This window comes from Manihot esculenta, chromosome 9 (genome assembly GCF_001659605.2).
Source record: "Manihot esculenta cultivar AM560-2 chromosome 9, M.esculenta_v8, whole genome shotgun sequence".
NCBI lineage: Eukaryota > Viridiplantae > Streptophyta > Magnoliopsida > Malpighiales > Euphorbiaceae > Manihot > Manihot esculenta.
Genome location: NC_035169.2, coordinates 17149925 through 17176984, shown reverse-complemented (window position 1 = coordinate 17176984; position 27060 = coordinate 17149925). Strand labels below are relative to the sequence as shown.

The 27060-nt window shown below is 31.5% G+C and overlaps 1 protein-coding gene across 3 annotated transcripts in view; it reads right to left on the bottom strand.

The window, feature by feature from the left end:
* LOC110622895 (OVARIAN TUMOR DOMAIN-containing deubiquitinating enzyme 11) overlaps positions 1-18221 on the bottom strand; it is a 50551-nt gene extending 32330 nt beyond the window's left edge. Inside the window, exons 1-3 of one of the 3 annotated variants that reach the window (XM_043960253.1) lie at positions 17964-18221; positions 16961-17170; positions 102-175 (exon numbers count right to left, since the gene is read on the bottom strand). In XM_043960253.1, the coding sequence (XP_043816188.1) occupies positions 102-175; positions 16961-17131 (245 nt within the window). In that variant the 5' untranslated portion in view covers positions 17132-17170; positions 17964-18221. The remainder of the gene's footprint in view (positions 1-101; positions 176-16960; positions 17171-17963) is intronic. The other 2 variants (XM_043960254.1, XM_021767604.2) reach the window with 2 other exon arrangements.
* Positions 18222-27060: the final 8839 nt, after the last annotated feature.

Below are 27060 nucleotides of genomic sequence, written 5' to 3'. Positions count from 1 at the left end.
AATTTTACAATGATCAAAATAGAATGTTATGGACTAGCCAAATAACTACCAATGCAAAAATGAAAGGTAAATAGGATACAATCACATGATTAAAACACAACCTTTCAGATAGCCGCTCGTGGTCTAAGGTTGCTTCGTTCACATCAGGTATCTCACCATTGATTCGGGGAGTCAGCTGCAACACAGTAAATTGATAATGTTAAGAATCTGAAACCAGAACAGGAATCCCTGCAAGTGTACAATAGATTGGGAAGTAATTCCTCATACTAATGAGGAAGATGTTAGGCTTGTAATTATCCAGACTATCCCATTTAGAGCTTTTACAAAATCTATTTAAACCCAAGGGGTTGAAGGAATAATCAAGCTAATAATCCTCATATTTATTTTCCCTATTTTCTCATCGTATTAGAGCCTAGGATTTAATTCCCTTTCTCCATCATGTCTGAAAATAAAGACCTAGGTGTTACTGATCAAATTGTGGACTCAAGCCCAGAGCCCAAGTGATTACGAGTCTATTACAGAAAATGATTCAAGAGCAGCAAAATGGGGGCTGGGGCAGGAGACCCTTCTAAGTTGGGACACTTGGCAGAGGAATAGAAAGTGGTTATACCGTTGCCGAGGAATTTCCCAAGCACATGATCAGTATGCAGTTGGAATATTCATGTGCATAAATAAGAATAGTTGTGAAGGAGAAGGCAGGATATGTTCTGTTATTTTCTCTGCTATTGCTGGGCTAACTTTTGTTAAACGGGAGTTATCTCTTGGAATTGATTCTGAGTTGTATTGAGAAAGCTTAATTCTTAATCATCAGTCAGCTTAAACTTTGGGTTTCATTATTTTATCATATGCATAATAACTATTCTTGTTGCACTTAGCTATTCTTAATGAAGAATCATTATGAATTATATTTTATCTTTAAAATTTTGCACTTGAAATACGTAATCAATTTGGTAGTTGTGTTAAAGTATTACATAGCGAAAATGCACAAGAATATTTTTCTCTTCCTTTTCAATCTTTTATGTCCCCTCAAGGTATCATTCATAGGTTCTTCTGCCCATGCTCAAAAAAATGGAATCAGTGAGCATAAGAAAAGACATCTAATTGAAACAGCCCTTACTTTGCTCATTCATCATATTTGGAGGGATGTTGTCCGTACTGCTTATTTTTTTAATTTTAGTTAATTGTATGCCTTCTTTTCGTTAGCATCAAAGTCCTAGAACCCAGGACCAACATGTGATCAAAAACCCCAGAACAAAGCAAAGATATCTTCCAAAAAGTTGTTTTACTACACCCCTAATCAACGAATGTGATTAGAAACAAAGATGATGGGGTGAAGGGTTCTCTACTCCACCCCTAACCGGCCAATGTGATTAGAAATATAAAAAATCGAGCGAAAGTTGCTCTACTACACCCCTAACCAACGAATGTTATTAAAAATATAAATAATGGAGCGAAGGTTACTCTACTACACCATAACCAACCAATGTGATTAGAAATATAGATAACCAAGCGATTCCAGCTTTGAGAACGCCACAATAAATTCTTGATAAGTTAACTAAGTATGAAAGAGATCCATAATAGAACGCCACAAAATTAAACCTTAATAAGTTATTAAATAATGGAAAAGAACTAAATATTGTTCATAACATCGTCTTTATTCATTGGCTAGTTGTGGTTGCCACCTTAAGGGTGTTTTTATAACCTCCAAACCCTAATTCTATTCTATGAAGGTGTAATTACAATATTGGAAGGGTATCTAGTCAAATAGTCAAACTTAAAATACATTAAAGATCATTTTCCTAAATTATCTTGGAAAAATCTCCTTCCTAAATGGGCTACACGAATTTAGTTTCTAATATAAGCCAAATTAATTTAAAATAAATCTCATAAAATACTAAAATACCAAAATAACAAAATTAGCCTAAATGCAATTTATTCATAAATTCATTACGCGATCTGAAATTGTGTTGTGCGTCCACATGTGTTGAAGAGTGTGTTGCTTATTTCCTTATTCTCTCATGTTTCCCAAATATAATTCTCATCTCGTAAGCCTTGAATTAAGCGATGGTAGCTTGATTTGTCATGATTTGGAGTTTTCCATATTAAATTTTTAAAACATCATGTCATTTCCTTGCTCGTATCATTCTCTCCTTCAAAAATATTTCGTCCTCGAATCTTCAACCATAATGACAAGAAAAGAATCGACATACATAGGATCCTCTTTGAATTCAATATGACATTTCGAAAATGAAGCACTAAATTTTGACATCCCTCCTCTTTTTCCTTTTTTTTTTTAAATCAAACAATTGAAACGATTTTTTTTTCACTCTTCTTTTCTTTTATATAACTTTTTTTTAAAATCTCACACAACTGAAATAAAAAAAATTTTCTTCTATTTTTACATAAATATAACTGAATTTTTTTTTACGAGAAATTATAAGATAAACTGAAATAAAAAAAATAATACGATAGACTGGAAAAAAATAATAAAAAAATCCTTACGAAACAAATAAATATAGATAAATAGGAATTTATCTATCATCGTACTCTGATACTAACAGATACGGAACCTAGGACCAATATGTGATCAAAAACCCCATTACACAACTTGATAAAGAACAAAGCAAAAATATCTTCCACAAGGTTGCTCTAATACACCCCTAACCAATGAATGTGATTAGAAACATAGATAATGGAGCGAAAGGTTCTCTACTACACCCCTAACCAACCAATATGAACCAACCAATGTGATTAGAAACATAGATAATCAAGCGAAAGTTGATCTACTACACCCCTAACCAACGAATGTGATTAGAAATATAGATAATGAAGCGAAAGTTGGTCTACCACGCCCCTAACCAACCAATGTGATTAGAAACAGAGATAATCAAGCAACTCCAGCTTCGAGAACGCCACAATAAATTTTTGATAAATTAACTAAGCATGGAGGAGATCCATATTAGAACGTCACAAGATTAAACCTTGATAAATTGCTAAATAATTGAGAAGAACCAAATATTGTTCATAACATTATCTTTATTCATTGGCTAATTGTGGCTGCCACCTTAAAGGTGTTTCTATTGCATGAAGGTATAATTACAATATAGAAAGGGTATCTAGTCAAATAGTCAAACCTAGATTACATTAAAAATTATTTTGAATTGTCTTGGAGAAATCTCCTTCCTAAATGGATTGCACGAATTTGACTTTTAATATAGGCCAAATTAATTTAAAATAAATCCCACAAAATACTAAAATACCAAAATAACAAAATTGGCCTAAATGCAATTTGGCCATAAATGCATTACGCGATCTGAAATTGTGTTGCGCGTCCACATGTGTTGAAGAGTATGTTGCTTATTTCCTTATTCTCCTGTACTTCCCAAATATAATTCTCATCTCGTAAGTGATATGGATCCAATAGGGCAAATTTCTAACAATGGTGTAGAGCAAACTTATATCATTGAAATGGATCTAAAAGGAGTTCAAAATCATATTCATATAATCCATATACATTTAGGGCGTGCTTCAACTCATATGGGGCAGATTTGGTGCAACACTTGCAATCATAGGCTTAGGGAGCCTAATCAAACATATAGGCCAAAACTACACAAATGGAAGCCTAAAGTGAAAATCAAGAAAGGTTTCTGGGAAGATTCAGCTTTGTTATGATGGGCTTGCTGTGTTTTATTATTTAAACATTTGCTTTTATTTTGGCTTGTATTCTAGCCATATTTTATCTTTTAAGTTTTAGAGTGTTGGGCCATGTCTTGGACTTATATTTTAATACTTATGAGTTAGATGTGTTATTTTAGTGTGTAATTGGGTTTGGACCTTATGTGTGGTTCGACCAGGCCTAAGAAGAGTGTCTTAGGGTTTTATTTGTTTTCTCCTTACTATACAAGGATAAGAAATACTTGTAAGAGGTAGTTTTGAATCTAAATTTTCAGAATTCTTTTTATGCCTTTGGCGTGTATTGCTTTGAGTGAGAGTGAGGATTTGCTTTCATCAATTGCACCAAGAATCTTGGCTAATTTATCAACTATTCATTGTGGCGTTTGTCGGATTCTCATCTAAATCCTTCGATCATTGGTGTTTCAACTTCTCTAAGTGTGGGGTGCCATAGGAGGTGAGTTTATCAAATCTTTGGATTCTATATCTACTTGTGCATGTGGGTTTGAGGCTTGTGCCATAGGATTCCACGTAAGTTGATATCAGAGCAAAGCGAGGTAAATTCTGATTTATCTTAGGTTCTAGAGTTTTTTGAGTTTTCCTTTTCTTCCTTGTTGATTTCGGTAAAGTTTGTGTGTCCATGCCTACATTTTCTTGATTATGAATTATCACCTAATCTCTTTTGGAAGAAAAATTCAAAATCCATAAAAAAAGAAAAAGAACAAAAGAAAGAAAGAGGAAATTCTAAAGATTACTTTTGTTTGGCCCAAAAAAAAAATCGTCTTTGCCTTATGATGTGGCTGAAATTGTGATATGCTTCCTATTTTATCTATATTGCCTTACCTATCTCAATTGATGGCTGTAATTTATGGGAATCAATTTTGAATTTTGAATTTTGAATTGGGTTGAATCCAGATTAGGAGACAAAAGAAATTCTGCCTATTTCCTAAAGTGTACATTTAAGGCAATTGCATCTAAATTGATTTGATATCAAATCCTTCTTTTAAGACCACAAAATTCATCCATGATGCTGAATTGAGTGAAATTTTTTTTTTCTGGTTCTATTTGTGGGTTTCTGATACGTGCCTTTTTGAGTAGATTTCAATAGATCCATATTTAATTTGCTTTGAAGTGAATTAAATTCAAACTTTTGTTCAGATTCGTTTTCATTTGAATCCTAAGTTTTTGTTTTTTTTTTTTGTTGTTGTTGTTGTTCTTTAAGCTTGCTTTTGGCTTCCTTGACATTACTAGAATATTGTTTGCTTGTGTCTATACTCTAGGTGATAAATTTCAAGTATCACAACACCTTGTTCGTGTGTTACTTTCCAAATTGTTAGTGTCTTCTTTCTAGTTTTTGGGCGCTTCCTTCTTTATGTAGGTTTTCTTCTTTGTTTCTTTAAACGCACCTCATAGTTGATTGGTTGACCTTAATTTCTGAAGTGCAATTGAAGAATCAGCAAAAGAGTGGTAAGAGTGCAAACACTTGAGTGCTTTTATTTCTAACATCATATTTGCTAGTTCTCTTTGTTCTTTATTGATTTATGGCAAGATGAGTAAATACAAAAATATGGTGGATAGTGATGATGAAAGTGAATGGGTTTCTCATCTAAATCTTTTGATCATTGGTGTTTCAGCTTCTCTAAGTGTGGGGTGCCATAAGAGGTGATTTTTGGATTCTATATCTACTTATGCGTGTGGGTTTGAGGCTTGTTCCATAGGATTCCACGTCAGTTGACATCACAGCCAAAGTGAGGTAAATTCTGATTTATCTTAGGTTCTAGGGTTTTTGAGTTTTCCTTTTCTTCCTTGTTGATTTCAGTAAAGTTTGTTTATCCATGGCTGTATTTTCTTGATTATGAATCATCACCTAATCTCTTTTGGGAGAAAAATTCAAAATCCATAAAAAAAGAAAAAGAAAGAATGAAAGAAAGAGGAAATTCCAAAGATTACTTTTGTTTGGCCCAAAAAAAAAATCTTATTTGCCTTATTTATCTTGATGTGGCTGAAATTATGATATGCTTCCTATTTCATCTATATTGCCTTACCTATCTCAATTGATGGCTGTAATTTATGGGAATCAATTTTGAATTTTGAATTGGGTTGAATCCAGATTAGGAGACAAAAGAAATTATGCCTATTTCCTAAAGGGCACATTTAAGGCAATTGCATCTAAATTGATTTGATATCAAATCCTTCTTTTAAGACCACAAAATTCATCCATGCTGCTGAATTGAGTGAATTTTTTTTTTTTTATTCTATTTGTGGGGTTTTGATACGTGCCTTTTTGGGTAGATTTCAATAGATCTATATTTAATTTGCTTTGAAGTGAATTAAATTCAAACTTTGTTCAGATTCGTTTTCATTTGAATCCTAAGTTTTTGTTTTTTTTTTTTGTTGTTGTTGTTCTTTAAGCTTGCTTTTGGCTTCCTTGATATTGCTAGAGTATTGTTTGCTTGTGTTTATACTCTAGGTGATAATTTTCAAGTATCACAACATCTTGTTCGTGTGTTACTTTCCAAATTGTCAGTGTCTTCTTTCTAGTTTTTGGGCGCTTCCTTCTTTACGTAGGTTTTCTTCTTTGTTTCTTTAAACGCACCTTGTGGTTGGTTGGTTGACCTTAGTTTCTGAAGTGCAGTTGAAGAATCAGCAAAAGAGTAGTAAGAGTACAAACACTTGTGTGCTTTTATTTCTAACATCATATTTGCTAGTTCTCTTTGTTCTTTATTGATTTAAGGCAGGATGAGTAAATACAAAAATATGGTGGATAGTGATGATGAAAGTGAATGGGACATGGCTAGTGATTATAAGCTCTTCAAAAAGTCAGTTGGTGGTGAGTTTAGAAGGGTTTATAAAACTCTTGAGAGGTTAATTGAAACTATGGAGAGTTTGAATGTCTCACAAGCTCTCACTCCTACAAGAATACTTCAAAGAACTCTTAATTCCAATAGACCTCAAGTCCGAGATGAAGAGTTGATGCGCCAGAAATTCATCCCTTCACACTATTATAGGGATTTGAACAACAGGTTGGCAAAACTAATTCAAGGAGGGAAGATGGAGAAAGAAGAGACTAAAGTTACAATCTCAACTTCTATAGAGATTGAAATTGAAGAGGAAGTTGTAATGCATGAAGTTAATGTAGTTGTTACTGAAAATTCCATCAATATGCTTATAAAAGAGGTTGTGAATGATGGTGAACATGGGGAACACATGATTGATGAGGAGGAGGCAAATGAGGATGTTTTGGAAGTTGTAGAGGAGAATGGGTCACATCCATAGAATCTTTCTATGACTAATATTTTTATGCCTAGTTCATTTGTTCTTGATGTGCATGTTGTTGATGAAAACATCCATAACGAAAGTTTTATACTATTTCTACCTATTCAAGAGGAGGCCTTTGAAGATGCATTGGTTTCTAAAGCTTCTCTTCCTGACATAAATATCAGCAAGATTCGATGACGAATCTTTTCTAAAGAAAGAGGGAATGATGCGGATCCAATAGGGCAAATTTCTAACAATGGTGTGGAGCAAACTTATATCATTGAAATAGATCTAAAAGGAGTTCAAAATCATATTCATATAATCCAAATACATTTGGAGCGTGCTTCAACTCATATGGGACAAATTTGGTGCAACACTTGCAATCATAGACTTAGAGAGCCTAATCAAACATATAGGCCAAAACTACACAAATGAAAGCCTAAAGTGAAGATCAAGAAAGGCTTTTGTGAAGATTCAGCTTTGTCATGATGAGCTTATTATGTTTTATTATTTAAACACTTACTTTTATTTTGGCTTGTATTCTAACCATATTTTATCTTTTAAGTTTTAGAGTGTTGGGCCATGTCTTGGGCTTATATTTTAATACTTATGAGTTTGATGTGTTATTTTAGTGTGTGATTGGGTTTGAACCTTATGTGTGGGTTCGGCCAGGCTTAAGAAGAGTGTCTTAGGATTTTATTTGTTTTCTCCTTACTATATATGGATAAGAAATACTTGTAAGAGGCAACTTTGAATCTAAATTTTCAGAATCCTTTTTATGCCTTTGGCGTGTATTGCTTTGAGTGAGAGTGAGGATTTGCTTTCATCAATTGCACCAAGAATATTTGCTAACTTATCAACTATTCATTGTGGCGTTTGTCGGATTCTCATCTAAATTCTTCGATCATTGGTGTTTCAGCTTCTCTAAGTGTGGGGTGCCATAGGAGGTGAGTTTATCAAATCTTTGGATTCCATATCTACTTGTGCATGTGGGTTTGAGGCTTGTGCCATAGGATTCCACGTTAGTAAATCTTGAATCAAGTGATGGTAGCTTGATTTGTCATGATCTAAAGTTTTCCATTTTAAATCTTTGAAACATCGTGTCATTCCCTTGCTCGTATCACTATCCTTCTTCGAAAAAATTTGTCCTCGAATCAACCATAATGACAAGAAAAGAATCAACATGCATGCAATCCTCTTTGAATTCAATACGACATTTCGCGAATGAAGCACTAAATTTTGACATCCCTCCTCTTTTTCCTTTTTTTTTTAAATCAAACAATTGAAACAATTTTTATTCGCTCTTCCTTTTTTTTATATCACTTTTTTTTTAAATCTCACAACTGAAATAGAAAAAAAATCTTCTTTTTTTACATAAATATAACTGAATTTTTTTCTTTTTTTTTCTTTTTTTTAAGAGAAATTATAAGATAAACTGAAATAAAAAAAAATAATAAAATAAACTGAAAACAAAAAAAAACTTATGAAACAAATAAATATAGATAAATAGAAATTTATTTATCATCGTGCTCTGATACCAATAGATGTGGAACCTAGGACCAACATGTGATAAAAAATCCCATTACACAACTTGATAAAGAACAAAATAAAGATATCTTCCACAAAGTTGCTCTAGTACACCCCTAACCAACGAACGTGATTAGAAACACAGATAATGGAGCGAAGGGTTCTCTACTACACCCCTAACCAACCAATGAGATTATAAACATAGATAATCAAGCGAAAGTTGCTCTACTACACCCCTAACCAACGAATGTGATTAGAAACATAAATAATGAAGCGAAAGTTGGTCTACCACACCCTTAACCAACCAATGTGATTAGAAACAGAGATAATCAAGCGATTTTGGCTTCGAAAACGCAACAATAAATTTTTGATAAATTAACTAAGCATGGAGGAGATTCATATTAGAACGCCACAAGATTAAACCTTGATAAATTGCTAAATAATGGAGAAGAACTAAATATTTTTCATAATATTATCTTAATTCATTGGTTAATTGTGGTTGCCATCTTAAGGGTGTTTTTATAGCTTTCAAAACCTAATTCTATTGCATGAAGGTATAATTACAATATAGAAAAGGTATCTAGTCAAATCTAGATTACATTAAAGATTATTTTGAATTGTCTTGGAGAAATCTCCTTCCTAAATGAACTGCACGAATTTGACTTTTAATATAGGCCGAATTAATTTAAAATAAATCTCACAAAATACTAAAATACCAAAATAATAAAATTGGCCTACATGCAATTTGGCCATAAATGCATTACGCGATCTGAAATTGTGTTGCGCGTCCACATGTGTTGAAAAGTATGTTGCTTATTTCCTTATTCTCCCGTGCTTCCCAAATATAGTTTTCATCTCGTAAATCTTGAATCAAGCAATGATAGCTTGATTTGTCATGATTTAAAGTTTTCCATTTTAAATCTTTGAAGCATCGTGTCATTTCCTTGCTCGTATCATTCACTCCTTCGAAAAGATTCGTCCTTGAATCTTCAACTATAATGACAAGAAAAGAATCGACATATATGGAATCCTCTTTGAATTTGAAAAATTTTGGGAAAATTTAGAGAATTTTTGTATTTCACTCTTAATCTTTACAATTCTATAAAACTATTTATACACAAAGAATTATATCTAAACAGGAAGCAAATAGTCAAATAATAATTACAGAGATAATTAAGGATCCTAATCAAATCAAATCATATCCCTAGAATCAACTAGGATCAGCATATAAGTCAACACTCCCCCTCAAGTTGGTGCAAAGATGTCGCACATGCCCAACTTACAAATTAAATTATGGTAGATCTTATTGTTGAACCCTTTAGTAACCACATCCGCAAGTGGCCCAGTAGAAGTCACATGAACTAGGCTCTAGACACTGTCTGTTAATTTTTATTTAATGAAATGCCAATCAATTTCAATGTGTTTCGTCCGGTCATGTTGGACTGAATTTTGTGCTATACTTATAGCAACTTTATTGTCACAATACAAAGTTATCTTGTCTTACTCGAGCAACCTCAACTCCTCCAATAACTTTTGTAACCATAAGAGTTCACACACACCTTGGGCCATTGCTCTGTATTCTGCTTCAGCACTTGACCGAGCAACAACACTTTGTTTTTTGCTCCTCCAGGCGACAAGGTTCCCTCCCACAATTGTGCAGTAGTTAGAGGTGGATCTCCTGTCATCGAAAGATCCTGCTCAATCTGCATCTACAAAAGTTTCAACTCGGAGGTGACCATGTTTGGAGTAAATAAGTCATTTTCCTGGCACAGACTTTAGGTATCTTAAGATGCAAAATACAGCTTGATATGAGTCTCGCGAGGGTCATGCATGAATTGGTTGACTAAGCTAACAGCATAGGCTATATCCGCTCGAGTGTGTGAGAGATAAATCAACCTTCCTACCAATCTCAGGTATCTTTCAATATCCACGGACTCACCAGTTCCTGCTTCCAGCTTGTGATTACTGTCAATGGGAGATTCTGCTGGTTTACACCCCATCATATAAGTTTCCTCCAAAAGATCCAGAATGTACTTTTTTTGGGAGATGAAAATTTCTTTTTCTAATTTAACCACCTCAATACCTAGGAAATATTGCAGTTTTCCTAAATCTTTGATTTCAAATTCTTGAGCCAACAACCTCTTTAGTTGAGCCATTTCCTCTTTATCATTGTCTGTCACCACTATATCATCAACATAAACAATAAAAAGGGTGATCTTACGCCTGTGACGTTTGATAAACAGAGTGTAATTAGCATTGCTTTGTTGGTAACTAAAGGACATTATGACTCTGCTAAACCTGTCAAACCAAGCTCTGGGAGATTGTTTTAGCCCATACAAAGCATTTTTTAACTTGCACACCTTTCCTTGTGTCTTTTCATCAGCGAACCCAGGAGGAATTTCCATGAACACTTCTTCCTTTAAATCTCCATGGAGGAAAGCATTCTTCACATCAAACTGTTGCAAGTCCCAGTCCAATTTGGCTGCGCAAGATAACACAACTCTGATTGAGTTCATTTTTGCAACTGGGATAAATGTCTCTTGGTAATCCACTCCATAGGTTTGGGTGAATCCTTTAACAACCAATCTAGCCTTAAACCATTCAATTGTGCCATCAGCTTTGTGTTTCACTATGAACACACATTTATAACCAATGAGTTTCTTCCCAGGTGGGAAAGTGACAAGCTCTCAGGTCTTATTTTTAGCCAATGCTTTCATCTCTTCAATCATTGCTTCCTTCCATTTAGGATTTACAAGAGCTTTCTTCCAATCCTGCGGAATAGACACAGAGAAAATAGATAAGGCAAAGGCTCTATAGGAAGGAGACAAGGATTCATAAGAAACAAAGTTAGAAATAGAGTGTTCAGTACAAGATCTGACCCCTTTTCTTTGTACAATAGGTTTATCTAAGTCATTGGAGCATTCAAGAGTTGTGGGTAACTCACCAGAAGAAGATTATTGACTCTGAGTAGACTGCATAATGGTTTCTTCTGCCTTGTCTCTCCTCGAATACCTTCTCAAATCTGGCTTGTCCAAACAACCAATTTTCTCTCCCTGATTGGATATCTCCCTCTGTCTACTAGAACTCAAACTTTCTAGTTGGACCATATAATTCAGAATCACAGAATTTGGGATCACCTCTTTTTGCTCATTATTCTCCTCCTGAAGAGGTGAATGGGTGGTGGTTCAGTTTCTCGAAAGGTATCATCCATACTGACTAAGTATTTCCTAGAGGGAGGATGATAACACTTGTATCCCTTCTGTGTTGGAGAATACCTAACAAACACACATTTAAGGGTCTTGGGATCCAATTTCCCTGTCATCCTAATATGGACAAAACAAACACACCCAAATACTTTTGGTGGAACAATGTATGAATTCTTCCCTTGTAGAACCGCCAAAGGACTCATAAAATCAAGGGTCTTGAGAGGCATTCTATTGATAAGATAAGCAAATGCAAGGATTGCATCTCCCCAATATGCTGTAGGTAGATTCATGGTGAACATAAGAGATCGAGCTACCTCTAATAGATGCCTATTTTTCCTCTCAACAACACCATTTTGAGCACTAGTATAAGGACAACTAGTCTAGTGTACTATCCCATTACTCTCCAAATAAGGAAAAAAACTACTATTCATGTATTCTCTTCCATTGTAAGTTCTCAAAATTTTCACCTTAATATCAAATTGAGTACAAACCATCTTATGAAAAGATTGAAAACAAACAAAAGACATCACTTTTAGCTTTAATCAAATAGACTCAAGTCATTCGAGTGCAATAATCAATAAATGTGACAAACCATTGATTACTAGACAAGAAAACAGTTTGAGTAGGCCCCCAAACATCAGAATAAATAGTCGCAAAAGGAATTTGACTTTTATTATGACTCAAAGGATAGGATGTTCTAGTGTGTTTAGCATACTAACAAGCATCACAAAATAGAGAATCAAACTGAGTTCTAGCAAACAAATTAGGATAAAGTTTTTCCAAGGCAAAAAATGATAGATGCCCTAACCGCCTGTGCCACTAAATTATTTCCTGATTGACATCTTTATTTTTCTCCAAAACAGGCTTGAGATATTGAAGAACCTAGATCACCCTCCAACATATATAAGCCATCATGCAGCCTACCATTACCAATCCTCTTTCTTGTGCGAAGATCCTGAATAACACAATGATTAGGAAAGAATTCAATTTTACAATTAAGGGCATTGGTGATAGCACTAACAGATAAAAGGTTGACAGGAAAGTGGGGAACATGAAGGACAAATGATAATTTAATGTTGGATGTGCAAATAACAGAACTTGTTCCGGATATGGGAGTAAAAGAGCCATCAGCAATTCTGACACTATCTTTGGTTAAAGAAGGAAAATAATTGAGAAAGCCTATAGAAAAGCCTGTCATGTATCTATTCGCACTAGAATCGATAATCCATGTACCATTATTAAGAGAGAAAGCATTACCTGACTTTACAAAGTTAGATGTGGCACTGAAGGACGAGTAATCAGAAGGTTGCTCTAATACACTCCTAACCAATGGATATGATTAAAAACATAGATAATGGAGCGAACTACTACACCCTTAACCAACCAATGTGATTAGAAACATAAATAATCAAGCGAAGGTCGCTCTACTACACCTCTAACCAACGAATGTGATTACAAACATAAATAATGAAACGAAGGTTGCTCTACCACACCCCTAACCAACCAATGTGATTAGAAATATAGACAATCAAGCGATTCCAATTTCGAGAACGCCACAAGAAATTCTTGATAAGTTAACTAAGTATGAAGGAGATCCATATTAGAATGGCACAAAATTAAATCTTTATAAGTTGCTAAATAATAGAGAAGAACCAAATATTATTCATAACATCATCTTTATTCATTGGGTAATTATGGCAGCCACTTTAAAGGCGTTTTTATAGCCTCCAAATCCTAATTCTATTGTATGAAGGTGTAATTACAATATAGGAAGGGTATTTAATCAAATAGTCAAACCTATATTACATTAAAGATCATTTTCCTAATTTGTCTTGGAAAAATCTCATTCCTAAATGGGTTGCACGAATTTGGCTTCTAATATTGGCCAAATTAATTTAAAATAAATTCCACAAAATACTAAAATACCAAAATAACAAAATTTGCTTAAATGCAATTTGGCTATAAATACATTATGCAATCTGAAATTGTGTTGCGCGTCCACATGTATTGAAGAGTGTTGCTTATTTTCTTATTCTTTCATACTTCCCAAATATAGTTCTCATCTCGTAAGCCTTGAATTAAGCGATGGTAAATTGATTTGTCATGATTTGGAATTTTCCATTTTAAATCTTTGAAGCATCGTGTCATTTCCTTGCTCGTATCACTTAGTCAATTATCTATCTCAATCAAATTCCATTTCCTCTTCAGCAGTGTGTAAAGGGCAAACTTCAATCCAAATCCACCAGATTTTGTTCTTAGGATACTCTTGTTTTCAGAAAGGCTACTTAGCTGTGATCCCAATATTAGTAAATACTTTGGTTCAACAAATGTAACATTTTTGCACCAAATACAATTAATCAAACTTCCATCTCCACCACTATTTCTATTCCTACTCTTCCAGACCCGAAGCCAACTCGTCATTTCAGGTCTACTCAAGACGACCTCACTCATACGTTTGCCTACTATCCAAGTTAATATTATTTCAAATTATACAAGTCTACACATTATTCTCAGTAACTCATTGCCTGCTTCAACATCATCTCCTACACTGTTTGAGCCCTTAACTTACGATGCTAACCTCCTGATTGCCCTGTGAAAAGGTACACGAACCCCTCACAATCTTTATCCTATTTATAATTTCTTCAATTCTTCCCCTTCATATCATGCCTTATTATCAATTTATCAACAATGTGTTATCCTAGTTGGCAACAAGTTATAGCTAAGGGAAATTACTGCTCTTCACGATAATGATACTTGGGAGATAGTTTCCTCACCACATGATAAAACTAAAGTGGCAGTTCCCTTACCACACTGTAAAACTTTAGTGGACTGTCATTGGGTGCTTACAGTGAAAGTTGGTCCAAATGGAAAGGTTAATCACCTTAAAGCTCAATTGATGGCAAAAAGATATACTCAAATCTTTGGTCTTGATTATAGTGATACCTTTTCTCATGTTGCAAAAATTCATATGTCCACTTGCTCATCTCTATGGCAACCATGTTTTATTTAGCCTCTCCATCAGTTGGACATGAAAAATGCATTCTTGCATAGAGAACTTGTAGAAGAAGTCTATGTGAAGCAACCACTAGGTTTGCTGCTCAAGGGGAGTCTAGACAGAGCAATCATTATTTTTCTTCAACCCTTGAGTGTATTTTTTGTAAACATAATAGTAGCTAACAAATATCTTCCAAGAGTAAGAAGCAAGATATGGTAGTCAGATCAAATGCACAGACAGAGCATCAAGCCATGGTGAGGAAATTAACTCGTGATAGTCAAGCTACACTCCATATTGCTTCAGATCCCATGTTTAGTGGAAAAAAAAAAAAAAACAAAGCATATAGAGATAGATTGTTATTTATTAAACAAAAGATTGAGTTCGGGTGTATAAACGATTAGTTAGAAGGCATCATTATAAAATCCTTTTGATCTACAATTGATTACATTTGTAACAAGCTTGAAGCATACAATATATCTGCTCCAACTTCAGGGAAAATCTAAAGTAAGATTAGGAATTCCTATAATCATGCAATAGATTAGGAATTAATTTCTCATACTAACAAGGAAGATTTTAGGCTTGTAATTATGTATATTTTCTTATTTAGAGCTTTTGCAAATTCTGTTTAAACCCAAGGGCTTTAGGGTATAGTCTAGTTAATTATTCCTCATTTCTTTCTCTTCTCTATTTTCTTAGGTAAGTACTTGTAGCCAAACAAATACCCAAAGCAACACAAAATGCAAATGGGAAATGCTAGTAACAAAAATGAGGACAATGGCTACATTGAAGATTGTTTATGTCTCTTAACACATAGTCACACCGATAAATTTAGCAAAGAATGTAGCTTAAAAGAAATTCACAATCACCAAAACACATGAGTAATTGACCGAAAATTTTTGGAACTGCATAAAAGTTCAACGAACCATTGATAAGTTCTTCCTACACACTACTTCTCAGTTCCTACAAATGAATAGAGTGCATGCCTTTTATCTGCATATGTGAAATCAGTTTTGGATATAAAGTAGTGTACACCATCAGTTCCTTTGCAAACAGTATTATACATTTTACAGTTCCTTATAAGGAGTACTTGTTATACTTTCACAACGATAAATTTATAACTCCTTATAAGGAGCACTATCTATAACTCTTTATACTTTCACAGGAAACAAAATACTATTACTTCTTTACTTTCACAAGGATAGTTCCTCTGCAAACAGAATATTTTCCTATGCACCACATGGTTGTTTATATTATATTTTGGGGAAAATGCCACGTATCTTCATGAATGTTCTGCTTAATCATCTGTTGTTTGGATGGGCTTATCTAATAGTAAATGCTTGTACAACAGAATTGGGAAGTTATCGCCCCTTTGTGCATTGCTACGTAATTAACTGAATTAAAGATTTTCCCTCGTTAAGAGAAATAAAATGACCAAATGAACTATGAGACCTAGCAAAACAATTTCAGGGCTAGATTTAGATTGATTTGAAAAACCTTGAAAGGAAGAATTAATAAAGACAAATAAGATTTCTAGATGGGCACGAATGAGAAGCAACATAGAAAAGAAAAGACAGGTTTTTCAGCACAGATTTGGCACTGTGAAGTGTGGACATAAAAAATTATCATCATTTTCAGTGTCATTAACAAAATTGATGTCATTTTATGGAGGATTGATTAGGCCTTTCAAGCCAGGATTATACCAAAGTTTTCTAGCACAACTGAAGAAAAACCTAGGAGCCATTGAAGAATTCTCCCTAATTTTATTGAAAAAATTAGTATTGAGTAGATGTATATATTAAAGATACAGCAAAGACCTTTTTAACTAAGACTAATGGGAATTTAAGAAGACTCAAATTTCTTCACACAGCCCAGCTGATTCCAGCAGAGATGGGAATTACCAAATACACCCAACTCCTAGAGTTAAAAAATCTTCAAACTCACTCTTTTTTGAGTTTTTTTTTTTTCACCAACAAAAGAGAATATTTTGGTGCATTTTTTAATATCAGGAAGAGTGAGATATAGATAGGTGAACAGTGAGATTCACCCAAGTGAAAACTCCAATAAGTTATATGATCGCTAGAACCATCCTTAGTATAATTATCTTCTACAGTATTGCTTAAACAACATGCATCTATAGATAGCCCATCAGGTGTTAGACATGCTCAACATGTTAAACTTACCTGATTTCCTCAAACATGCTTTCCAAGCAATTATATGTAATGAAAGTCATGAAAAAAAACCAATGTTATGATTTTACGTATTTGAGGAAAAAGGCAAAATATAGATATGGAAAGTGACCTACTGGTATGGAATCCAAATGAGAAAGTCTCTTCCCAAGCTTTCCAGCAACATTTGAGTTTTCCTCTTCGGCTAAGATGCTTGCAATGGTTTGGTCATCCTCTGTATCTGGGAGGCTGCTATTCAAACTTGAGGGTGAGCTTGCACTTGCATTACTATGACTTTCAGTCATCATATTATATCAACAATAACATAGATAGATAATCTTCTTAACCTATAAAACAAATCAAAACAAGCAAACAAAACCAATTAAACCATCAGCTGTATTAATATTTAATTAAATTTGATAACTTTCCATTCAGATCATTGCCAAATTCTACTAGTATAATATAATTGATTTAATAACGCTTAACTATGATTAGTTGGTCTTCAAAACGCCCTACATCTACTTCCAAAAATTGAACTCTGAGATACCCACAAATTAAATAATAATAATAATAACAGAAGATCACAAAAATTAAAAACGCAGGCTATCATCAGGAGCCATAGAAGTGCCAATAAAGACCCACTACTGCTCTATTGCTATGGTTATTATTTTTCCCTTTTCCTTTCTCTATTTTGTTTCTTTGAAGGTGCCAAAGAAAAAGGAGATGAAATCATTTAGCTCTAAAAGGGGAGTATCTTTTCCATTATTTAGCTCTAGAAAGGGAATATCCTTTCCCTCCATTTTCTGGGAAGGCGAAAATAGAACACCCAACAAGAAATGAATCACAAAATTAAGCATCAACACAAAGAAAAATCACATAAATCAACGAAAAAGTAAAAGGCAAAAAATAAGGAAATTTTAGCAAAGAATAAACAATAACCAGGATCAAACTCGCTATTCAGTTGCTGATAAAACAAAAAAAAGAAAAAAAAATGAAAAATAAGTTTCTAATATTTGGTTTCTATCCCATTCTCAGCAACCAAGAAAGCAAAAGGAAGTTTCAAAGATCGCAAAAAAAAAAAAAAATCAAATGAAATAGATTGAATTTAACACAGTAGAGAGAGAAAGCCCAATAAGTTACCAAAAATGTCAAAGGGAGATGAAAGAGAAACGGTGGAAAAGGTTCCTTGGATAGAGGAAAACTCTGTATCTGTGAGCTAGCAGTTGATATTGAAGTAGTCTTGGACTAAACGTTATTCTATCTCCAATCTCTCCGACAAGAAACGAACACAATTGCGCCTACGGACGACCAATCAAATAGAGTTTTACGTGTTATGTAAATCAACCCAAGTATATTTAGCTTAATATTGTAATTCCAAAATTTGGCTAAGCTCTTTTTATTTTATTATTTTTTGAAATCATTTAGCTAAACTCTCTTAAAAAATTTAATTCAATTGGATTTTGTTTAAAGGAATAACTTCCTTTTATCAATAATTTAAAGGAATAACTTCCTTTTATCAATAATTTAAAGGAATAACTTGATGAATCCGGAATTAATTAAACACATCGTCTTAAGCCTTTTGGCCGCCAGAAATTTCTGTCATTTATTAGTATAATAATGACGCTCAGAAAAAAAAAAAAAAAAAAAAAAAAAAAGCGCCATGGGCCATTGTCTTTGCCTTTGCCAATTGTTTCGGAACATAACCGGACGATGTTAAAAACAAAAAAAAAATCGATTATAAAAATATAATTAAATTGATAAAAATTAGTTTGATTTGGTTTAGTTTAATTCAAATTGAAATCTATAATTTTTTTAATTTTTAATTTCAGTAAAATAATTTAATAAATATTTTACATAAATTTATTAATAAATATTGTCTGAATATATGATAATAATATTTAAAAAATATATAAAAATTTATATAAAATTTAAAAATGTATAAAATTAGTATTTCACATATAAAATCAGTTATTCAATTTATCGGTTATTTAATATATTTAAATCGAACCGAATTAAAAATCAAATAAGGTGGAAAATATTAATCAAACCGAATTGGCATAGATGCAGGGCTGTGCAATCGATCGGTTCGATTTTGAATCGAACCGAACTAAAAAAATTAAAAATTGAATTATAAAGATATTAAAAATTAAAAAACCTGATTATAAAAATATAATCAAACCGATAAAAATTGGTTCGATTCAGTTCGGTTTGATTCAAACTGAAATTTGTAATTTTTTAATTTTCTGCTTTTAATTTCAATAGAATAATTTAATAAATATTTTACATAAATTTACCAATATATATTCTCTGAATACATAATGATAATAGTTAAAAAAATACATAAAAATTCATGTAAAATTTAAAAATACATATAAAATCAGTATTTCTATAAAATCGATTATTCGGTTTGTCGGTTATTTAACACGTTTAAACCGAACCGAACTGAAAAATGAATAAGGTGAAAAATACTAACCGAATCAAACCAAATATTTCGATTAATCGAACCATTAAATCGAAATAAATCGGTTCGGTTCGATTTTTCGATTCAAACCGATTTATGCTCTCCCCTGCCAATTGCTTTCTTTTAAATATATATATATATATATATATATTCAAACGAATTTTCGCACACTTATTTTACTTTTTAGTACAATTTTCTTTTAAAAATAAATTATTTTTTAATTATTAAATTTCAAATCATTAAAATTAATAAAAAAAATTAATTTAATTGAATTCTTATTAAAAATTAGGCTACACATCTTTATCATGCAAAGGAAAATTATTAAAGAAATAAAAGAACTCATATGTATTCATTAAATTAATCACTAAAACACAATTGACTGAAAAAGTTTAATGAAATTATCAAATATCTAGTCATCATTAATCACTGAAAAAGAAGAAAATGAGAGCATTTGGAACTAGGGTTATTTAAAAAGATAAAAATACCTCAAACAAATTGGTAAACACCATATTCACCAAACAATAGAAAGTGATAAATCCTAACTACCACTTGTCTAGGCCATAAGCATTAATCTTGCATGTATGTGAGTATGGTAGTAGCTTGCTCCTTCCTTGAGTCATAATGCAAGTCATGTTATCCTTATCACCATGATGTCATTATGATTACTATGGCATAGCCTTCTTGAAAAGGATTTGCCATCAAATCCAATTTGTTGTGAAGGACTCTTGTTTCATCATCCTATGCTTGTTCTTTCCCCAATCAATTAAAATTTTTGCTTGAATTTAAAATTTGACCTTCAGTCTGTATAATTTAAAGATAGAAAATTAAAATTTGAAGGATTAGATAATAACATTAATATTTTTTAGATCAAATTTGAAAAAATGTGCCATGTTGTAAAAAGTGAAGTTATGTTTTTTTTTAAAAGAATTTTAATTTTTTTTTATCGATGAAATTAAGTGGATGATGCGATCGGATAGATGTTATGTTGTGATTAGTTGGAATCTGCAAAATAGGAAATATGAACTGGTGGTGGATGTGATTAATTAAAAATCTCGTAATTTTAGACAAAATGAGAAAATATATAATAATAGTAATTTCGTGTCAAGATTCGGTCTATTAAAAAAAAACGAAACATGACGATAATTCAAATGTTAAAGTGTTCGGATATCTCTTTATTTGAGTGTGAACGTATTTTTCATTTGTTAAATTTCGATCATTATCACTTATAATTTAATTTATTTTGAGTGGATGTTAAGTGGGATCAATTTTATTTTTTAAAAAATCACATCAGGTTATTGAGAATAATTTTTAAAAGGATGGCAATTTGAAAAAAAAAAAAAAAAGTCTTGTGCGTAAATGGGACGATGGTCCCTTTATTTCATAAATTGTTTTTAATATTATTGAACTTTAAAATAAACGGAGTATTGTTTATTATTTTTTGTGTTCCATAATTAATATTTAAGAAAATGAGAAGGTAAATTAATATGGGTCGTTATTTTTATTTCTTTTAATTAGGATTCTAATTTGAAAGGAGGAAATTAATTAATACCTAGAAAATTGAATCTATTAGTGAAGACTTCCACTCAACGAAGTGATGTTTCATTATTTCAACTTGAAAATTAAACACATAATTTGTTATTTACAAATTTATTTAAAATAAAATTATTATGAGTCAAAATTACTTTCTTCTTTCAATCAGAACTCTAATTTAAAAGAAGTAATTAATTAACCCTAAAGAGTTCAATCCACTAATGAAGTTAATTAATTTATTTTTTCTAAGTAAATTTAAAATGATCACAAATATGCAAATTCTCTCTAAAATATATTCCAAATACAAGTTGACCTGCAGCAAAGATATTACAATTTGCACATTTAAAATATGATATAAAATCTACCACTTGAGTTTATTATTTAATAATGAAAGACTATTTATTGATTATTTTTTTATAATTATTCTTAAACGGATCCAAGGACTTTCGCTCCAACTCCTTCAAACCATAATTTTTAGAATTTTTATTATTAAGATTTTAAATGATTTAGGAGGACTCTCATTTAAATCAAAAACTTTTTATTTTTAAATTTAATTTATTATTATGATTTTAAATAAATGCTTTGAAATCCCAGATTCATCTTTCAATTTATAATCCTGTGGGCATTATTTTCAATTATCAACAATTAAACCTGCAACAACATATGCAATCCCCACCAGAACAGAATCTCTCTCCTTTTAGAGAAGGGAACTTTAGCCACACAAAACTAAAACAACAATCTGGAAACGTGTAAAAGCATAAGCATGTATCAGATATCATCCACCAACACATAAATAAACACACAAATGCATTAATCACCTCACACTCATCCATCCATTCTTAATCCAAACAGCAGCCTAAAAATTACGAATACAACTCCATTTTACCTATAACCTTAGGAGAAAGGAAAGCACTGGCAGGAATTAAACTGGTATATCAGCCGTAAGCAAAGGCTTATCAGAGGTTCTGGAAATCAATGGATTACCCGAGCAGTGAAGCTGGACTCAATGTTGCATCTGGGGTTGAGATGAATAAAACAAATCTGGCCTTGCTTTCATGGAGATATATTTAGTCATTCTGCTTCGGGAAAAGACGCAATCGGCTCTGTGGGGCTCAGAATCGAAGAAAACCACTGTTGTGGTCTGGATTTTGAAGTTAAGGAGGGTGCGGATTCTGGGTATTCCGGTTTTGGGAGGGTTAGTCGAGAGAGGGAGTTGGCGTTGGGTTTTCTGGTTTTGATTGGAATCGTGTATGGAAAGATTCGTGGGTTCTGGTGCAGACAAGTTCAGAAGCTGGGTTAAATGGAGATGGAAAATGATGGAGAAGAAGGAGAAGGGCATGGGTCTAACTGGTACACCTGCTGGTGGCTTCGATGCTACGATCGGGAGAACGGACTGGGTAGGACTGTGGGAGTGGATTTTGGGAAGAACCGAGAGCTGCCGATCATGGAGATGGGGGCTGCTGACATGTTTTGGAGAGTGACATGGGCCACGTTTCAGGCAGACACGGAAGAGGGAAAACGTATTGGAAGAAATGAGGGCAGGCTTGGATAATTTCATATTGATCCTTCCATAATTCTTTCCCAAGTTTATAACAAATATCTTACTGGGGATGTCAACTGGATCATATATTTTTTATATTCGATCTAATTAAATTTTAATTCAACAAATTTTTGACTGTTATAATTAGATTTAAAATAATTTAAATTTAAAAAGTAATATTTATGATGTATTTTATTTTATTTTATTTTATAAAATATTTTATGTTTAAATTTGTTTATATAAATAATTAATTTAATATAAAAATATATATTTTATAATAAATTTGAGTTGCTTAAGTTGAAATCAGAATTTGTGATGAAGCATTGAAGAAAAGGAGACAAAAGATAAGAAGATGTTCAAGTTAAGTATGTCTTATGTGTACTGTATATAAAGGTGGGAAGAAAGGGAAATTATGGGATTGCCAATTTTACTCTTATAATTCATAACTATTTACAATTGATTTTAAATTTTAAAATCATAATTATTTTATTATTTAAAATTAATGTATGTTTAAATTTCTTATTTATGAGTTTAATTAATTTTATTTGATAATTATTAAATTAATTTTTTAGATAAGATTATTAAAATAATTATATATTATTAGATTTACATTTAAATATTAAAAATAATATATAAATTTTTTTTATTAATATTAAATTATTTAATAATAAATGATTCCTCTAATTATTAAAAATTAGAATTAAATATTAATTAATTATAAAAATATAAAATAATATTTTTGATAATATAAAATTATTAGATAATGTGTTGATCTTTTAATTATAATAATTATATTTTATTTTTAAAGTAAAAATAATTGTTATTATTAAAATTAATTTAAAATTAATAAACAAATATGTAAATTTTAAGATATACATACATAGTAAAAAAAATTCAAATTTTGATATTAGAAATTATAGGATAATAAATGATGATATAACTTGATAATAATAAATTAATTTTTAATTAAGAATATTAAAAATAAATTTTGATTTTAATAATATTAAATAAGTTTTTTAATTTAAAACATTGATTATAAAAATAATAAAGTAATAATATAACTTATTTAAATGATAATGTTAATTTTATATTTATTTACAATTATTAAAATAATAGTTATAACATTAAATTATAAAATAAAATTTTAAATTTATAAAATAATAATTAAAAGATAATAAAGTAAAATTTTAATATATACATATATATAAATAAATTTAATAATATTAATCTTATTTTTTTAAAAAAATAGAATAATTAAATAATTATGTAATTAATTTTTTATATATTTAAAAGAGTCATAAAGATAGTTAAAGTCAGTATAGATTATTTTTAATGTGTTAAATTAAATTTTAAGATGATCAAAATAATTTTTTTATTTTTTTTATTTTTTTTATACATTTCTTTATTTTAATAATTTTTAACATAATATTTTAAATTATAAATATTAATTATTTTCTAAATGATTTAATTTTGTTTATATTATATAGTTAATTTGTTGATGACATTATTAATCTTGATAATTTGTAATTTTAATAAAAAAATTATTAAATTTTATTATTGGTTCGATTATATAATATAAAAATAGATTCGGCCAATTAAAAAATTAATTTAATTAATTTCAAAATAAATATTATATTTTGTTATAAATTATATTTTCATATATTTTATATTTATTTTATTATTATAAATTCTATAATAATTTATTTTTTTATAAAAGATAAAAATCAAAACTATTATATTTAAAGCCGATATATTTAAATATTTATTTGTGGAGAACAATCCTATTGTTTATTTTAATGTTTACAAAAATTTGAATTAATTAAAATTTTACGTTATTTTATATTAATGTTTATATTTTATTAATTGCATTTTCTATTATTTATAATATCAATAATTATTTAAAAATTATTTTATATAAAAAATATAGATATATAAAAAGTTACGAGTATATATAACGACTGATTATACACGTTAACTAATATTAGTTAGAATTAAATGTGAAAAGAATTGAGTGAGATGATGAGCAAATGCTAGGTCACAAAAATTACTTTCTAATATATTAAAATTTAGACTATCAATTTATGAAGATAATTGTAAAATTGAAATGAAACAAGATAATAACACTAAACGATTCAATAAAATAGAATTTATAAAAATAATTAATATTAAGAATTAGAGCATCTTGATTTCATTTGAATCTGATTTAATTAATTCATTTGATTAACAATTAAATTTTAATTATCAAATTTAGAGCAAAAGGTAATTGGTTATCCCTTCCGAATAAAATCAAATTAATTAACTTAAAATTGTTATTTATTTTTCAATAATATGATAATATTTTAATTAAGTTTTCAAATACTGTAATTATTTTGTCTAAATCTTCATTTCCAATTTAATTACTATTCATATTCATTTGATATTTAATTCTCAATTTAGTCCTAAATGTTTTATTCCAGTATTAATCTCAAAATAAAACTATTTAAATATCTCACAAGTACTCAAAAGCATTAATATCAAGAATTGAATAATAGATAAATAAGGGAAATCAACTCAAATAAATTAAAGAAAATAAATACTCTAAGCTACACCAAGTCTCCTATTAAAGAGATTTAGTTACTCATGATTTAGAATTTAAGAACATATTCAATTGAAAAATTATCCAAAATTATCCAAAATCATCTTAAAATAATTCTGAACAATAAAACAAAGAATGATAAAAGAAAAAAATGTAACGATCCGGAAATCGGACTCTACCGGCGCTAGGATTCAGATCGACTTAAGGTCGCCGGAACCCGTAGCAAATCTACTATGCATCCTGTGTACCTAATAAAATCCCATACATGATCGTACATTTTCATAAAAACTTAAACTTTTCATATATCAAACTTGACCTGTGCGTGCATCATAACTGTAAACATAAGAACCTCATACTAGAGCCATCATCAAATGTTCTAGTAGGGTCAACATCTCATACATCAAGTTTAGTTCAACACATCTCATCATTGAAAACATTTACATAAAGATCATGTACAAAAGGGATTACAATCTATTAATAGGGTCAAGCACAAAGTAATCCACAATACATTACATGTCCACTACTATTCTAATACATAAACATATACCATCAGCCTTGGTGACTTCCCGATCTATCTCTGACCTGCACATCTGGGAATTAGGGGAAAGGGGTGAGCTACTAAAGCCCAGTGAGCAGAACAATAAAAACATTTTAGTAAAAATATACTTTCATGAAATGCATCAAAACACAAGTAATCACCTTAAGATGGCATTGTCACAAATAGCCCTCTACATATCCAATAAATGCCCGGTCCTCGACGGAGCTCCTCAGGACTTCCTCTTAATCATAACATAACATGTCTAACTGTGCCAGGGGCGTAGTGCAGGCCACACCTGGACTTCCATATCATATCATATCATATCGTATCGTATCAAGGGCTAGTGGGTCATTCAATATCCATCCACATCAACAATAAATTATGCAATGCATCATATTCGTGAATTCTAATGTTAAACAACCTAATACATAACATGTTATTCGTGATGCATGATCATGCTCAAAAGTTTGGTTGCTTTAAAATAAAAGAGTCTTGTTCTACTCACCTCTGGCTGGTACTCAACTGACTCTGAAGCAGCTATCTCACTGCTGATCACCTAAGTTCCTCAAGTCCGATCCTACACAGTTGGACTCAAATGAGGGACCAAACATACTCTAACATGACTCTAAACAACTCTCCAAAAACCCCCCTAAAACATCACAAAACATGCATAGAAAACGAGCAAAGGAAGGCTGGGCAGGGGACTTTCGGCGGCAGGTTCGGTGGCCGAAGGTCCCTATAAATCCGAAAGTCAGGCACTTTTGGGGGCAAGGTTCGGCGGTTGAAACTCCCCTCCAGAGCCGAAAGTCCAACTTTCGGGGGCGAGTTTAGGCGGCCAAAACTGCCTCCCCTGGCAGGTTCGGCGGCCGAACCTGGATCCTCCTAGGTGGCAGAACCTGATCTGCCATCCCACATCCAGCCATCCAAACTTTCCAACACACATCCATCTATTCTAAAGCATGCATAAACACATTTTCAAGCACATAGGGGTATAAAACTAGCCTAAGCCCCAACAAACATCAACATAGCATCACATTTAGCATAAAACTAACATAAACTCTAACATTTTAGATCTATTTTGAACATGCATTAAACACCCTTAAAAACCCTTAAAACTCATTTAAAATATAAGAAAAGACGAGGATCTACACTTATCTCTTGAAGATCGAGAGGAGATGCGATCCAAACTTGGAGATGGGGAGAAAACGAGCTCTAGAGGTCTCCAAGCTTCAAAACTTTGATCTTAGCTTAAAATCTTCAAAACAAGGTAAAAACTTATCAAAACTTGAAGGAAAAACATAAAATCGACCATGGAAGGGCAGAACCTCACCTATACCCGAAGATGGAGAGAGAAAACTCGTCCATTTTCGGACAGGGGGCCTTTTATAGGTGGTTGGCCAGACCACCTCGGGGGCCAAAAGAGCTTCCGCAACTCCACCATGTTCGGCGGCCGAACATGAGGTTCAGCGGCCGAACCTGGACTTTTCCTCCATGGTGTTTTCTTTCAAAACTCAATTTTCTTTTTTTGATTAAAACTATAAAAATATTAAAACATTTTATGAAAACCTTTATTTTTACCCTTCTAAGGGATTC